The sequence below is a fragment of the Coptis chinensis genome, chromosome 2 (assembly GCF_015680905.1).
Source record: "Coptis chinensis isolate HL-2020 chromosome 2, ASM1568090v1, whole genome shotgun sequence".
Classification (NCBI taxonomy): domain Eukaryota; kingdom Viridiplantae; phylum Streptophyta; class Magnoliopsida; order Ranunculales; family Ranunculaceae; genus Coptis; species Coptis chinensis.
In genome coordinates, this window is record NC_141457.1 from 110,458,004 (window position 1) to 110,474,929 (window position 16,926).

The window sequence follows — 16,926 nt, forward strand, 5'->3', positions numbered from 1 at the left end:
CTCAAGCCTTTGAGGAGGGAGGGGTAAAGAACTGAAGCTGAAACTAAAAAACTTGCCCTCTTAAGCCCGACCCCTCATTAGGCCTCAACATTTATTACATATATTTTAATAAAAACATTTACAATATATTTCATTTTAACATTAATATGCTAAAAATCACTTAAAAAAACGTTTATCTATTAAATTTGTCAACCTTATAATTTCATTATAATATTTTATGAAATGAATTTAATTGATCTTAATTGACTAATACAACTTTAATAAGTTTTTTTTAGTAGTTTGAAGGTTTAATTGTGAAGTGCATTCGATTTTATCATTTTTAACTAATGTTTCTAAATTTATTTTGTAAATCAAATGTATAACACAGTATCTGGCCCTCACGTTTGGCCCTCCAAGCCCTCTCGAGAGGGTTGAGGGGCGGGTAAAGGCTTCGAGATTTAAGTATTGGCCCGACCCGACCCGGCTCTCGAAGTAAATGAGGGTAGGGCTGGCCCGGCCCTCAAAGCATGAGGGCTTCATTGCTTATTTGACACCACTACTACTACCTAGAGATGATATTAAGAGTATTCCCAATGCAAGCCAGTATTATTCACCCTCTACGTACGTAGTATTTCCCCTTTTTTCCACCATTTTTGTGAAAAGCAAGGTGAGATTGTATAATGCAAAGGTGAAAAATAATTTCAGACGGGATGTTGGATTCCGTCTGGAGGCTTTTTGATCGAGACGGAATGTAACATCCCGTCTAGTATTTTATAACGAGACGAAATGAAACATCCCGTCTGGTGAGTATAATATCAACAGATGCGAAATAACCCATTTTCATCTTCTTTTAGCCAGACGGGATGTTTGATTCCGTTGAAAAAAAAGATATAGCAAGACGGGATGTTGGATTACGTCTAATGAGTTTTGTAATCCATATGGAATCCAACATCCCGTCCGAAGTTTACAACTCAGTCATTATCTTGGTTGAAGGTTTCACCATCGTTTTGACTTGGGAAAATAGTCACCACCATATTCACATTTGGATTGGGCAAAGATTTTGAACCATAAGAGCATTCCCAATGCAGGGTAATATGAAGGGGTTTGTGAAATTATTCACCTCTAATTGTGGAAAACCACTGCCTAATGCATAGGTGAATAACCGGTGACTATTTTCCCAAGTTGAAATGAAAGTGAAACCTTCAACCAAGATAGTGGTTGACTTGTGAACTTCGGACGGGATGTTGGATTCCGTCTCGTGTGTTTTTTTCGGACGGAATGTTTCATTCCGTCTTACATGTTTTTTCGATTTTTTTAACTAACCGGACAAAATACCGGACGGGGATGTTACATTAATAAAACCCCGCAGATTTTTTTTTCACATTTGCATTTTTTTTTGCACTTTGCTTCACCTTGTTTTTCATCAAGAGGGAAAATACTGCCTACGTGGAGGTGATAAAAGGGGGAATATATTGATTTGCATTGGGAATGCTCTAAATAGGTGAATATCAGTCACATTCCCACCATATCCATCTGCATTGAGAATGCTATAAGAAAAGTAAAAAGTCAAACCGGTCCGGTCACGTGCCTATTAGTTTTGACTTTTTACCTGCTGCTTGCTGCGAGATCAACCAACGAATCCCCACAGGCTATATAGTGGACTGTGTTTTAGGCCTTAAAAGAAGAGAATAGGCCCATTCCATAGTGGGCCGGTTACAGGTAAATTTCTTTCTGGACAAGCTCCCCTCCCCTACCACTACTACTTATTTCTAGTTCTCATCTCAAATCGACCACTTTGCTTCGCAGCCGAGCCAGGTAACTCTTTTTTCCCTTTCTATCACACTCCAATTCGATTAACTCTTTTTTTTTTTTTTAATTAGCTCATTATAATCTCGATTTGGTTACTGATTTCTGCTTTGTTTTATTTTCGACAGATCTCAAACTCAACCAATTCTTACCTTGTAAAGGTAATTTTTTTTTTTTTTGAACCAGTATGATTTATATCTCACTTTAATTGAACCTGATATTAAACAATAAGTTATTGCCAATTACTTTAGTATAATTTTAAAAAAAATACAGTTTTTAGTTGAAAAACACTTACCCGACAGGCTTAAATTGGGAAATAAAGAGTCTTTGTTGGTTGAACAATATAAATTTAACACTCATTGTGAAATATGTCAACTCACTTTAGGTAATCAATCACCTAACGTTACAATTGTACTGAGAAAGGGTTAAGTTGTTTATAAGATGGTGCAACAGCAAGTTTCCTAGGGTACATAAACATTGTTGAATAATCTCTAGTATAAAGAGTGAGACGATACGGAGAGGTTCATTGAGGAGCCGGAGGCTATTTGTAGAATGTGCCGTGATAGATTGCCAAATCCTCGTTGTTTTCTCATTTAGTTCATTAAAGATGTTGGGAGGCTGTGAGAGTGATTCCACGTACATGGTGTGGTTCTATGAGTTGAGTCAGGCATGTCTTCATTGGTAATGATAAAGGTATTATCATCACATCAATCAGCTGAAAAAGGTATTATCTAGAAATGTCTTTCGTTTTCTGTCACTGACTTTGGGATGAAGTTATAATTGTTAATGTGTTGATTCATAAATTTAAGAAGGTTCTCTCCCTTGGCTGGCTCCGCTTAAATCATTTAAGCCTTGTCATATTGGGTCACCCTTTCACTTTATATGTACCTCTTTGTTTTTTCTTTCTTCCCATTTGAGAGAATGGTTCCCTTGTAGTTGTAGATTTGAAGCATGTGTGTGAGATGTATGATTGATTCCCAAGTAACTTTTCATGTTTGAGAACCCTTTTTAGTGTTTTTCTACCCTTCCTTGATTAGTATTTTTGTTACACATAAGTATTGCTTGAGGAGATTGAAATTGTTGGGTTTGAAAGAGAACCAAAGCAATTATACATGTACATTCACCCACATGATATACTATTTAGATTTGAATATCTTTTTAGATTTGGGCCAGAGCATGTATAATATGTTGTGGCATACGATCCTCTTGTCTATCATATCCTTGTACAAGTGCATGTATTTTACTTTTTATGTACCAATTGGAAATTTTCATTTCTCTCTCCAAGAAAAAGTAGTAGGGGGGGAAACATAGAGCAAAAATACAGATGCTCGACAAAGTTTGAAGTTACAGCTTTGAGTGTTGTGCAATTAAGAGCATGTCGAGATGCAACACAAATTAATGCATCTTCTTATAGTATTTTTTCTGTTTTGCAGGAATTTGGTATTCAACTTAGCAGGCATGTCTTCATATCTTCCAGTAACGACAGATTCACTTGCGCAGGCTCTAGAAGCAAACACAGATTCACTTGCACAGGCTCTAGAAGCAAAGAGTCCATCAGAGTCCATTTCCATCCTTTACCGTATACTTAAAGATCCTGCAGACTCATTAGAAGCTTTACGCATAAAAGAACAGGCCATCTCCAATCTCTCAGACTTTCTGACGCAAGAGAAGAGAGCTGAGGAGCTTCGTGGCCTTTTGACTCAATTGAGATCCTTCTTTTCCAAGATTACCAAGGCCAAAACTGCAAAGATTGTGCGAGGGATAATTGATGCAGTAGCTAAGATACCTGGAACCTCTGATCTCCAGATTTCACTTTGTAGGGAGATGGTGGAGTGGACTCGTGCAGAGAAGCGCACATTTCTTAGACAACGTGTTGAGGCCAGGCTTGCAGCTCTATTGATGGAAAACAAAGATTACTCGGAAGCTTTGACCATTCTTTCTGGCCTTGTGAAGGAGGTGAGGAGGTTAGATGACAAGCTACTTCTTGTGGACATAGACTTGTTAGAGAGCAAACTCCATTTCTCTTTGCGTAACCTGCCAAAGGCGAAAGCAGCACTCACCGCTGCAAGAACAGCAGCAAATGCTATATATGTGCCACCTGCTCAACAGGGTACTATAGATTTGCAGAGTGGGATTCTACATGCGGAAGAGAAGGATTATAAGACTGGCTACAGTTATTTCTTTGAAGCATTTGAAGCCTTTAAAGCTCTTGAAGATCCGCGGGCGGTCTTCAGTCTCAAGTACATGCTACTATGCAAGATCATGGTGAGTCAGGCTGATGATGTGGCTGGGATAATATCTTCCAAGGCGGGATTACAATATGTTGGTCCAGAACTGGATGCCATGAAAGCGGTGGCAGATGCTCACTCAAAACGATCCTTGAAGTTCTTTGAGACTGCTCTTCGGGATTATAAGGCCCAGTTGGAAGAAGACCCAATTGTCCACAGGCACCTCTCGTCTTTGTATGACACTCTTCTGGAACAGAATCTCTGCAGGTTAATTGAGCCTTTCTCTAGGGTTGAGATTGCTCATGTCGCTGAGCTGATAGAGTTGCCCATTGAACATGTGGAGAAGAAGTTATCTCAGATGATTCTGGACAAGAAGTTTGCTGGGACCTTGGATCAAGGTGCAGGTTGCCTCATCATCTTTGATGATCCCAAGACAGATGCAATATTCCCAGCAACACTTGATACAATTTCTAACATTGGCAAGGTTGTCGACAGTCTCTATGTAAGGTCTGCTAAGATAATGGCATAAGATATTTAATGTCAGATCATTTTTTTTTCTGTTAATCGTGTCAGATCAACTTGGTTTATGAAGATGGATCCGTGGTTGTGATGTCTCTCTTGTTCTGTCTACTTTCATGCTAGACGGTAGTTATTTTCTCCCAGGCTTTATCTTGATGTAGTTATTTTCAGCAATGTTATGACACCATAATTACTTGATGATTGTTAGTTACTCGAACCAATGACAAATTTTATTGCTTATTTTTGTCTTTCCCAGTTTCCATATCATTCATTCGTTCTTATTCATATCTGTGTGCTTGATATAACCGTGGTACATTTATTTGAGGAATGGATTGCTGTGCAGCTCATCAACAAAGACTAGACCATTGAGATAAAGTCCTTGATATTGCAGGGATCAAAGCTTAAGCTGGTATGTTATCACTTATCAGTCAAAGAAATTGGTTTACCAGTTGGTGATTGAGTAAATTGCTGGAAATTGGATAATTTGAACCAAATGGATACTGAGTGATTAATTACAACGTTAGATAACAAATTGTCTTTACCATTAATTCCATGAACGTTTTACTAGAACTAGGAGGGAAACTGAAACTGAACAAGCTTGCTAAAACCCAAGTTCTTAAAGGTCATCGTTGATTTACATTATGACACCGGCCACGTGTATTTCCAGTGCAAAACATGGTTATTCAAGTAGTGACTTGCAATTGACTTGCAATAGCAGGACGAAAAAGTAGGGATGCGCAGAAGCGCTGTTCTCAGAAATTTGTATGTCTCTCACTTTTATGATAGAATTACTCAAAAGGGGTGCCATTAAAACGTTATGGATAAAGGTTCTAGTTTTAGTGCAATCTCATTTAAAGATTGAAGGATTGGTAGTTTAAATGTTTGACTATATATGTGAAATGTTAATAGCGAATATCTTAGAAGGCAACAAAATGAATTAACAACCAAAAACAAAGCAATGGCACATTGTCACCCCAATAAATTTGGAATGTTTATAAAATTTAAATTTTCCAAATAAGTAGGATAATTGTTGGAAGAGGGTGAACATGTAGACATCTGAATGAAGGGTGAACAAACCTTTAAGCTTACACGATTAATTTTTGACAGTATATGGAAAATGATTCGGTTCCAAGTATTCATATGTTGTAGGAGGAAAAAAAAGAGACTTCAATTCTCTCTGTTAGTCTATTTTGCAAGTTTCAAACCACCAATTCTAAAGGTAGTACTATCTGTAGAAGATTTCATTGAGATATCAAAAGATTACTCAGGATTTAGGGACACTGTATTTGGCTATTGGGACGTACAAATAAAGGGAAGAATGTTAATACTCAAAAATCTATGGTAGCACCGGTATTTAATGGCCAGATCTTTTCCGGTCTCCTTATGTTGAACACTTGAATGTCTTAATTCATATATATATCCTAAATTTTCCAATAAAATCACTACAACACTAGCTAGTTAGAACTTAGAAGACGAAAGGGTGAGCGCCATTTCTTCATCTCTATCTAAACTTAAGAAGAACAGAGAGGCACCCTTTTTACTATTTCCACAAGTTGGGGAGAGTGAGCTAAGAAAGATAGAAACACGTCCTCCTCTCAAGTCTCAACAAGGAGAAGAAAGGGAAAGAGAGCTTCTCTTCACTATCATTTTTGCTTCTGTCATTTATTGACTTGCCTTCTAAATCTTGATTGAGATTTTCTAAACCACTATAACATCAAGAAATACACAGGCACACACACACACACAACCCCTCCCTTTCTAACATCTCAACAAGCATGATCAAAGGCAAGGACGTGTACGAAGTATTAGCGGCGATTGTTCCCCTCTATGTGGCAATGGTATTAGCATATGCATCGGTGAAGTTGTGGAAGATATTCAGTCCTGACCAGTGTTCTGGCATCAATCGTTTTGTTGCTGTCTTTGCTATTCCTTTCCTTTCCTTCCATTTCATCTCCCAGAACGATCCATATGCGATGAACTTTCGGTTTCTCGCGGCAGACTCCCTTCAAAAGGTAGTCATTCTCTTTGCACTTCTTTTGTGGCATGTGTTATTTAATGGCAGTATTGAGTGGATGATATCGCTCTTCTCTCTCTCAACTCTGCCAAATACACTTGTTATTGGTGTTCCTCTTCTTAAAGCCATGTATGGTAACTCTTCCAGTGATCTAATGGTTCAAATTGTGGTCTTACAAAGTGTAATCTGGTACACTCTTCTGCTCGTCATGTTTGAATATAGAGGAGCAAGGCTCCTTATGGCAGAACAATTCCCTGACACTGCTGGCTCCATTACTTCCTTTACGGTAGAATCAGATGTTTTGTCTCTCAATGGGCGTGAGCCATTAGAAGCCAGTGCAGAGATTGGCGAAGATGGAAAGCTCTATGTAAGAGTTAGGAGATCGACGTCTTCTAAATCAGTTTTATCTTCTTATAACAAATTAGGTGGATGGAATTCAGTAAATTCAGCGACTCCATCAAATCTCACTGGAGTCGAGCTCTACTCAATTCCTTCCTCACGAGAGCCGATGCCAAGGGCTTCTAGCATTAATCAGACAGACTTTTACCCCATGATGCCTAGTCCTAAGCATGGATATACAAATAGTTTTCAAAGTGGTACCACCGACGAAATGACGAGTTTTGAAAAGAAGAAAGGATGGAGGAGTATGAGCGCTAAGGTGTCGAATGGTGAATTAAGTTCTTCATACCCTCCTCAAAATCCAATATTTTCCGGTTCACCTAGTGTTGGTAATAGGAAAGAAGGTGGTGGTACTAATCCAAACAAGGGCATTCACATGTTTGTTTGGAGTTCAAATGATTCTCCTGCTTGGGAAGGACGCCCAGTTAATAGAGCTGGTGCTGCTGATTTTGGTGCAGTAGATTCTTCAAGAGGTAAAACCTTTCCTCTTTCTGTTTGGTAGAAACTAGAAACACAATCTTGATAATTTCTTTCCATTTGGAGCAGTGTTTAAAAGGGCGCTTGAGGCGGCGCCTCAAGGTGAGGCGTACCTAAAGCGCCCTAGAAGCATTGAGCTAGGCGTTTTTGCACTGGAAGCGTATGCTTCACTGTGTGAGGCGTTCATGAAGCACTGAGGCGTTCCTGAAGCATACGCTTCAGTAGTGAGGGGTATGCCTCTATTGCAAAATAAACTGTCCACATTATGAAGAAGACATCGATTTTAATTATTATTAAGTGAGCAATCTAATACATCTTTTGAAATTTTCTAAGTGTTGCAATTGTTTATCTTTCCATATTTATAATCTGTTTACTTCTTGTCCTGTAAAAAGGAGTAAACATATATACTCTTAACCAAACTAAATTATGAGTAATATCTCTAGTTCTCAACTTTCTAAAAAATTGTTGTGTGTAATTGGGTATGAGTTAGCGTACTTCATTTTATTGATTTTTCTTGTTTTACTTTTAATTATACAACTTGGATCTTTATATTTACGTAATAGGAAATTTTCAGACTTAAAAAAATGTCTTGACGCTTGAGGCTTACGCCTCGCGTCGCGCTTTCACGTTTAAAACATTGTTGTGGAGAACCCAAATATCAAGTAATCTTAATTCTTAAATGGTACTGTGCATTTTGGCGAAAAAGAAAAATAATAAAAAAAAAGGTGTACTGTGCAACCTTAACGCCATGCACCTGGGATCCTTGAACTGATGACAAGGGGTGGACCACCATGCTGCCATTCCTTATTAGATAGATCATAGATCAACAGTATATGTAACAATTTTGACTTTTGTCTGTAATTTTCCTGATACAGTTTGTATAATGTGATTTACAGGCATGCATGACATCAGTGAAATAGATTTTCCTAAAAGAAAAGGAATGCGTGATGGAGAATCCCAAATCGAAGATCGGTCAAAGTCTCGATTAGATGGCTCACAACATTTGAGCCAGAAGATGGTTGATATGGAAGCAGTGGGGGAAGATGAAAAGAGGCTTGGAGGTGGTAATCAGATCCCTCCTTTAAGTGTGATGACCAGACTCATAGTTATCATGGTGTGGAGGAAGCTCATTAGAAATCCCAACACTTATTCAAGTGTCATTGCTCTCGTATGGGCACTGGTGAGTTACAGGTACAAATGACACTCAAACTCTATCTTAATTCACTTAACTTTTTTCGAAGTTGAGTACAAGCCTTCAGAAACTACTGAGACAGTTTGGCTTTGTAATTGGCAGATTTCACATCAAAATGCCTTCAATAGTGTCAGGATCGATCAACATACTATCTAATACAGGGCTTGGAATGTCTATGTTCGCTCTAGGTACTCATCAAAAATAAACTTTTAGCAATATAATGAGTTTTAGCAATATAATGAGTACTTATAAGTTATAACCAATACCTCACTTATTTTGAAATTTTGAATCAGGTTTGTTCATGGCTTTGCAACCAAAGTTGATGACATGTCGTAAAAGAGTAGCCACTTTTGCCCTGGCTGTTAGATTTTTGGCAGGCCCGGCCGTAATTGCAGCAACTTCCATCGCAGTAGGTCTTCGAGGAGTGCTTCTGCATGTTGCTATTCTTCAGGTGCCTGAAAACTCCACTATATCTTTCGAATTCAAAATAAGCGGAATGGTTAGAGCATCTCTAGGTGGTAGTATCACCTCCCAAATTCTTTAAATTTGCTTTTAAAACTCGGAATTTTGCGGAAATCCAACTCTAGGTGGAAGCAAATTCGGTCGTATCACCTGTCTAGCCGCATTTTAACTCGCAAATTTGGGATTTCGGATGCGGATGCGGAGCGACAATGGTAATGTCGCCCCAAATTTTTTTTTGACTTTTACCAAAGCACACTGCTTGCGGCCAGTGGTATTGTCAGCGCCACTCCTAATGTCGCGTGGGTTTTTTTTTTGACTTTTTCAATTTTGGCGCTACATTGGGAATGTCATGTGGATATTTTTTTTTCACTTTTTTCAACCTTAGCGACAATAATACTGGCGTGCGATGTTACCAATGGCGCGCATTGTAGACCCTATATTTAAATTTGCGTTCCATATTTGCGACCACTTAGAGTTGGTCAAAATTTGCGTCCAATTTCTTTAAATTTCGCTTTCAAATTTGAAGGTGATACTACCACCACTTAGTAAAAAATTAGTTGCGTTCACGGTTCACATGCCACCTCAAAAAAAAAGGCGGAAAATTTTTTAGTGCATAAAATGCGTCTTCTGGTGAGAAGTACAATAATACTCTAGGAATTGATCAAAATTTGCGTCCAATTTCTTCAAATTTTGCCTTCAAATTTAAAGGTGATACCACCACCACCTAGATATGCTCTTATAACTTAGAAGCAAATAAAAAAATTAGTTGCGTTCATAGGCTACCTCAAAAAATAAGGCGGAAAATTTTTTAGTACATAAAATGCGTCTTTTGGTGAGAACTACAAATTGAACTAATTTGTATATCGACTTGCTTTTTTGCATCTCTCTCCTCGTAAACAAATGATAATAACTTTTTTATGTTTACAGGCAGCTCTTCCTCTAGGAATTGTCCCCTTTGTATTTGCTAAGGAGTATAATGCCCATGCAGGCATACTCAGCTCATCGTACGTTACAGAATTTTAAATCAAGGCTTCACTTTCCTCCCTCTTTCCTCTGTTTATTTGATATGTTCTGATATACGTTTTATATTTGGCAGGGTAATCTTTGGACTGCTGCTTGCATTGCCCATATCAATAACCTACTACATTCTTCTTGAGCTCTGAGTAATTAAGTGAAACCAATGAGACAGAGAACCAAAGATAGACATATAGTGCTACAGTCGTACTATATATCAAAAAGCAGGTTGAGGTGGATAGGATATTTTTTTTGGTAACTGAGGTGGATAGGATATGAAAATGGTCTAAAAATACTCCAAATGATTCAGAGTTGTTGTGCACCCATGCCTCTTGTGATCGACCATTGGCGCATATATATACCAATCCAAACAGCTTTTGAAAAGAACGGAAAAAACTAGAGAATTCGATCACGTGGTCGTTTCCCCCTTAGGGAGTTAGGGCGTAGGGGATTGAAGCGAGGAGAATGATAACGATTAATTTCTATAATTTATGCACATCTGCTATATCATTCAGTTAGTTAATACTTAATAGAAAATACATGACTCAAACCATTGCTACTTTTTATCATTTATTTTTTAATTATATTGTCCAACTTATAATTCTATTTTGACAAGGTTAAAAATGTTCATATGAGTCGGCATTTTGTGAGGATGAATCGTGACAAAAAACAGCTCTTATCTTGTACATTTATCAAGGAAACCCTATAACAAAAACTAAAAAAGAAAAATTATGTTCTTCTTCACCATAATATATAAAAATAATAATAATAATTGTAAGGTGTTGCCTGCTTACCTCATGGTTGGTGATTGAATGCGTTTCTCTTATTGTGGCTGAATTGTTTCCTAATAAGAGCATTTTTAGGTGGTGGTAGTATATTCTTCAAATTTGAAGAATTTTTTGAAGAAGCTGGTCACAAATTTCGACCAACTCTAGGCGGTCGCAAATTCGATTATCTTGAAACAACCCATGCTTATTATCCTATGTACAATTCCAAGTGTAACCCATGTACAATTCCAAAATGGCACGCAACATTCTCTAAAAAAAAAAAAAAAAAAAAACTCAACATTGGAGAGCTGGATATTAGGAGTGGCGTAGTCGATCAAAAAAAAAAGTAGGGCGACATTTGCAATAATGGGTCAAATTAAAAAGTCACTTTACATCGATCTAAATTTGCCAAATTTGCTTAACAAGAATTACCAACAAGTTGATGATCCGGATTCCAAAGAGATGAAATTCCAATAAAATTGAACTTTTCTCAAACAAATAAATGAAAAAACAGGTTTGAGGCCACCTAGAGATGTTCTAAACACAAGATTCATTGAAATTTGAAGGATGAAGATAGGCACCTATAACAGCAAGCATAGAAAGCGTGGGACGGGTTAAACAATGAAGGGGAATCACCAAACAGAAAGAGTGTTTCTAGGCTTCTAGCGTCCAACTTTGGACACAATAGTAGTTCAGGCTGAGGCACTAGTCCACTGATCCTGCCATTGGTTCTGAATTTTAGTCTACTTGACTTCCTTCATATAACTAATAGACAATAAAACATTCGGACAATCCAAATCTGGTCTAGTTTCCAGTGTCCAATGTCCTCGTGATCTACTTGCAATATTTTCGGAAAAGAACAACAGTTGCTACCGACCCACATGAAAATTTTAAGGTATCTGGCCAAATTTCTAAAACAGGTATGATGGACCTCTCGCTGAACCAATCGGATAAGCCATTAAGGTCAACATTTTCGGTTTGCCGTTTGTCCAACCGTGAATCTAGATGATGACCAACCAGAGCCTGTTGTTGAAGTTAATCCCAGTTTTGGGGGGATTGGTTTCCTTCGTGGCTAATCTATCTAACATTCCAGCCCACGTGCACAGTAGCACTTGGTCTTCCTTTTCTCATTAACTTTTTTTACTCGTGTTGGAAAGACAATTCTCCCCTTTAATAAATCAAATGATGGAAAATAACAAATAATAATGAGTTAGTACTCTAGGCAGTTCTTGGACTTGGAAAAGGGTGAAATTTTTTTTGTGAAAATCCTACTTCAATGTCAACCAATCTCTTCTAAAATTTGAAATGACGAAATTGCTAAATCCAACATACCTTTATTCACTGGTTCTATGGGTCATTAATTATTGCAGCAATAGTATAATATTTTTCAAGATCTCAAGAATCAAAAAACGAAAATCAAAACATATGATAATAAATGAAAAAAAAAATCGGAGATCTCATAGCTAAATGACATTATAGCTCGTTTGATATGAGTAATCAATTAAAATGTTGTTCTGAATTTATATAGAATTAAAATGAGTACTCATTTTCAGAATTCTCCACGAAACTCATATCAAACATTTTTTTAATTAAAAAAAAAAAAATATCAAACGATTTTAAAAACTCTTTTCCATTACTTTCATATCAAATATTTTTGTAGCGAATTTTTTTTTTTTCATAGCTTAAGTTTTTTCTAGCCGTGGAGATGATTCTCCACGTAGTTAGTTAGCAGGTTGAAGTCTCGTTCGCTAACAAAATTAACTAGACAAATCACTCCACCAACTAACAGTGTCGTGATGCTCTCGGTAACCGTGTCAAGGGCAATATGGTAAACTTCTGTGATATTTCTAAGAGGTCGAATTAATATCGAAAAACCAGATAAAAATACAACTCCTACGTTAACCCAGTTTAGTTTACGCAATCCAACTCAAACTTTAACACCCCTTCTATTGCGCCTATATATACCACCCCTGCACAAGTTTCTCTGTTCATCATAAAAAAAACTTTCCTTCCAACCATGGGTTTCTTCAGATCATCATCTTCTTTCTCAACAATGGTTGGCCTCTTTTTTCTTTTCATCACTGTTTCATCAGCACTAGACATGTCCATAATCTCCTATAAGTCACCATCATCTAGAACGGACAAGGAACTAATGGGTATATATGAGACGTGGTTAGTGAGGAACGGAAAGAATTATAATGCCTTGGGAGAGAAGGAAAAAAGGTTTGAGATATTTAAAGATAATTTAAAGTTTATAGATGAACATAATGCTCAAGGACATAGTTATGTTTTGGGGTTGAATAAGTTTGCTGATTTGACAAATGAGGAATATAGAAAGAGATATTTAGGGACTAAGATTGATCTTTATAGAAAATTTGCTAGGCCTAAGAGTGCTAGATATGTTCTTCGTAAGGGTGATGATCTTCCTGAGTCTGTTGATTGGAGAGAAAAAGGGGCTGTTGCTGAAGTCAAAGATCAAGGAAGTTGCGGTGAGTCGTCTTGTTTTCTTTTATTTTTAAAGTTTTAATTTTTATTTAAAAATTATCTAGCTAATTATGTTAAAGGTTATATTTTGATTTTTGTTAGGGGTTGTTTTATTTAGTTGCACACAACATATAACATATGGCATGTGTCATGGACTAGTTGGTGGCTCACGCTGATGTTGATTGTTGATTAGCTGGTCTTTAGGTTGGTTGTTAAAGTTTGACCATATCCGCAAAAATATTAACTTGATCTATTGAAAACGACACTGTATATTGGTTGGTTATGGAGTCATGCACATGATTGTATCTTAGAATGGTTAATTGATGTTTTTTTGTTGATTGAAAATAATAATGAAGGGAGTTGCTGGGCGTTTTCAACTGTTGCTGCTGTGGAAGGGATAAACAAGATTGTTACGGATGATCTTGTATCGTTGTCGGAGCAGGAGTTGGTAGACTGCGATACAACATATAACCAGGGATGCAATGGTGGTCTCATGGATTACGCCTTTGACTTCATCATAAAAAATGGTGGGATCGACACTGAGGAAGATTATCCTTACAAAGCCTTGGATGGTCAATGCGACCAGTATCGGGTTGGTACCATCCCTCAACAGACTATAATATTATGTGTTAAACATGGTCGAGTTTTGATATTGTGAATGAAAGATGATGTTTTTTCTCACATGGTTATGATAGTTAGCATGATGTGGTTTTTAAAATAATCATTGTAATGTTGTGATGCAGAAAAATTCCCGAGTTGTATCCATAGATGGGTTTGAAGATGTCCCAACAAATGATGAGAAGGCTTTGCAAAAGGCGGTGGCTCACCAGCCTGTAAGTGTAGCCATTGAAGCTGGTGGGAGGGCTTTTCAACTCTACCAATCGGTAAACACTCTTAACCATTCATTTGTATGGGCTGCATTGAATTGCTTGATACAACATAAATTTTGAATTATTTTGTAATACTCCTTTAACTTGACTAAATTTTAAATCTTCTAGGATTTCTTGTCTCTACTTAAGGTGTCTAACATCAATTTAACAATTGACAAATAGAATACATTTTGGTTTTCAGTATCACACTTGTAAGGAGTTGGTTAATGCAGATGTTACATAGCGTCTGGGAGTTATCTGATAATGACCTATTGTGAAAGAAAACCATCTAGTAAGTCTTATATTGTAACTAATAAATGAAATTTGACTCATTCTGTAGGGCGTGTTTACCGGAAGATGTGGAACAGCACTGGACCATGGTGTTGCTGCTGTTGGTTATGGTACAGATAATGGCGTGGACTACTGGATTGTGAAGAACTCATGGGGAGCCAACTGGGGAGAGAATGGGTTTATCCGTTTAGAGCGTAATGTAGCTAGCAGTACCAATAGCACTGGCAAGTGTGGGATTGCAATGCAGGCTTCGTACCCCACAAAGAAGGGCCAGAACCCTCCCAAACCTGGTCCTTCTCCTCCCCCCACTCCTGTTGAAGCCCCCTCTGTTTGTGACAGGTACTACTCCTGCCCTGCCAGCAGCACCTGCTGTTGTCTGTATGAATATGGTAAATACTGCTTAGCATGGGGTTGCTGCGGACTTGAATCTGCTACCTGCTGTGCTGATCACAATAGCTGCTGTCCACATGAGTATCCCGTCTGCAACATTGAAGTTGGGACTTGCCAAATGGTATGTAACACATTCTTATTGCCTTGAAACTTTTTGACAATATGTTACTTTAATTTTGTCCCTTTATTTTCTGTGTGTCCGTGTGTTTTTTTGTTGCTAACCTTTTCCTCTTTTTTTAATCTTTGTACAGAGCAAGGACAATCCATTGGGAGTGAAAGCATTGAAGCGGACTCCTGCTAAACCATACTGGGCTTATAGTAATGGTGGAGTTAACAAGGGAATAAGCAGTTATTGAGGAAATTACGTCTCGTTTTAAAGCCCTGAGATTGCTTTCTTTTTCCTCTTCTGATCTTTCTAACTTGTAGATTCACACCCTTCTCCTGAAAAATCTTCCATGGGGCGTCGAAGTGGGTGTTTTGTGGATATATGTTCCTATTTTTAAAGGATGGATGAACTATGTTTATTGAACTACTTTCAACTTTCTCTGTAAATATAATAAACTTACCAGAATAATTAAAGTTTCTTAGATATGCTGGTATTCATTATCTGTGCATGTGTTTTTACTGCTTGTATTAGATGTTTGGTTCTTTCCGCTTTGTAGCCATATATATACTCAAAGCTGGATCTCCACTCCCGTTACTTTCATTTTATCTTTAGTTATGGCCCTGTCAAGCATATGGTGGTTGGAGAAATTTTGAGGTAAGGAGTCGGAAACTGCCGTGAGAACGTGAATTTTGGTGCAGATATGGAACTAAAACACTAAATGGCTATAGTTTTCAATTTCTAAAGATGCTCTATGATCCCACATTCCCCCTTCTAATGCATTGTCCTCTAAACAAATTAAATATGCTAGATAGCTGTTGAGACACCACAAACACAGGCACACGCTCAATTACGGAAACCTATGTATGTGAAAGCCGCTACTTCATTAAAAATTTAAAACTTGAGAACTAATCCAAATCGTTTACTTTCTAAGGAAAAATAAGCCCAATTGCACTTTATTAACGTTCTTATAAAACACACTTTTATGGAGATGGTGGGGTTGTTTGGCACATGCCATTGCTCCTTTACACGTTTTAAGCACAATTGGGCACAGCAGCTATATTCGTGACCACTGAGATGGCACGTCATGAGGCGCTGGGGATAATAGCCCACGTAATGTAATGGAGTTGTACACCGATTGATGAGTTGAGAATCAAGGGCGTGAAACCAAGGAGCATACGACAGTACTATAAAACGCGAAAAGAGACCTAATTAAGAAAAGTCGTTCAATCTACGATAGAAAAAAATAAATAAAATCTAGGTTTTAGGTTGTGGAATGGCCGAATGGGTCATAGGTTGGTAGGATTAGAAAAGTAGTAAGGTAAGCAGTTAAAATCGGTTTTCAAAACTAATTAACTAATTGGTTGATGAGGGATATGCGGTTAACCGGTTATATGGGATGTGTATATTTGACAATTTCAAAATATATAATAGTATAAGAGTTAACTTGTTTTTCCAACCGATTAATTGGTTAAGTGATTAAATCGGTTTAGTGAGAAAATCTTTAAAATTGGTAAAATCTAATCGGTTTACAAGCGAGACGCAATTAATCGGCCGAAATTACCGATATTGGTAGCATAGGTAGTAAGTGAGTAGCTTGTTGAGGTTGTCATAATCTTTAGGAATGTGGACGTATGGCAGTAGTAGTGTCCTCTATTATGGTGTCATTCAGTTGCAGTCAAGTTTATTTAAGAGACCAGATATTCTCCGCGCCCAGGTGGAAAAGTTAAGTGGGTGTGTGGATCTCATTTTTTCAAAAAAACATTTTTTAAAAAAAAAATTTTTTTAAAAAAAAAAATTATTCTATAAACAATTTTTAAATAAACATATTTGGTTGTGATTTTTCTTAAAAACTATTTTTATCAAACCAACAGATTTCACACGATATTTCTCGACCCATATTGCGGTGTTTAGTACTAATACATCCGACGG

The 16,926-nt window shown here is 37.4% G+C and overlaps 3 protein-coding genes across 3 annotated transcripts; all 3 read left to right on the plus strand.

Annotated features, from left to right (window-relative positions):
- The first annotated feature begins 1,669 nt into the window (after positions 1-1,669).
- On the plus strand, positions 1,670-4,780 carry ATS9 (non-ATPase subunit 9). The gene is made up of 3 exons (XM_086592089.1): positions 1,670-1,794; positions 1,914-1,946; positions 3,219-4,780. Exon 3 carries the CDS (start codon positions 3,244-3,246, stop codon positions 4,540-4,542), a length of 1,299 nt encoding a protein of 432 aa, XP_086448215.1. The 5' UTR covers positions 1,670-1,794; positions 1,914-1,946; positions 3,219-3,243; the 3' UTR covers positions 4,543-4,780.
- Positions 4,781-5,672: 892 nt separating this feature from the next.
- Positions 5,673-10,640, plus strand: LOC147520546 (auxin efflux carrier component 2-like). The gene is made up of 6 exons (XM_086592087.1): positions 5,673-7,418; positions 8,319-8,613; positions 8,717-8,802; positions 8,908-9,065; positions 10,004-10,080; positions 10,173-10,640. Exons 1-6 carry the CDS (start codon positions 6,308-6,310, stop codon positions 10,237-10,239), a joined length of 1,794 nt encoding a protein of 597 aa, XP_086448213.1. The 5' UTR covers positions 5,673-6,307; the 3' UTR covers positions 10,240-10,640.
- Positions 10,641-12,689: 2,049 nt separating this feature from the next.
- On the plus strand, positions 12,690-15,480 carry LOC147520547 (cysteine proteinase mucunain-like). Its single transcript, XM_086592088.1, has 5 exons — positions 12,690-13,346; positions 13,698-13,933; positions 14,085-14,225; positions 14,551-15,012; positions 15,143-15,480. The coding sequence occupies exons 1-5, from the start codon at positions 12,875-12,877 to the stop codon at positions 15,245-15,247; spliced, it is 1,416 nt and encodes a 471-aa protein (XP_086448214.1). The 5' UTR covers positions 12,690-12,874; the 3' UTR covers positions 15,248-15,480.
- The last annotated feature ends 1,446 nt before the right edge of the window (positions 15,481-16,926 follow it).

Excerpts from the sequence above, each read along its gene's own strand:
- LOC147520547 (XM_086592088.1), top strand. The coding sequence starts at position 12,875 with ATGGGTTTCTTCAGATCATCATCTTCTTTCTCAACAATGGTTGGCCTC. Across the intron at positions 13,934-14,084 it reads GTCAATGCGACCAGTATCGG|AAAAATTCCCGAGTTGTATC; the intron begins GTTGGTACCATC and ends GTTGTGATGCAG. Across the intron at positions 14,226-14,550 it reads CTTTTCAACTCTACCAATCG|GGCGTGTTTACCGGAAGATG; the intron begins GTAAACACTCTT and ends CTCATTCTGTAG.
- LOC147520546 (XM_086592087.1), top strand. The coding sequence starts at position 6,308 with ATGATCAAAGGCAAGGACGTGTACGAAGTATTAGCGGCGATTGTTCCC. Across the intron at positions 8,803-8,907 it reads AATGTCTATGTTCGCTCTAG|GTTTGTTCATGGCTTTGCAA; the intron begins GTACTCATCAAA and ends ATTTTGAATCAG. Across the intron at positions 10,081-10,172 it reads GCAGGCATACTCAGCTCATC|GGTAATCTTTGGACTGCTGC; the intron begins GTACGTTACAGA and ends TATATTTGGCAG.
- ATS9 (XM_086592089.1), top strand. The coding sequence starts at position 3,244 with ATGTCTTCATATCTTCCAGTAACGACAGATTCACTTGCGCAGGCTCTA.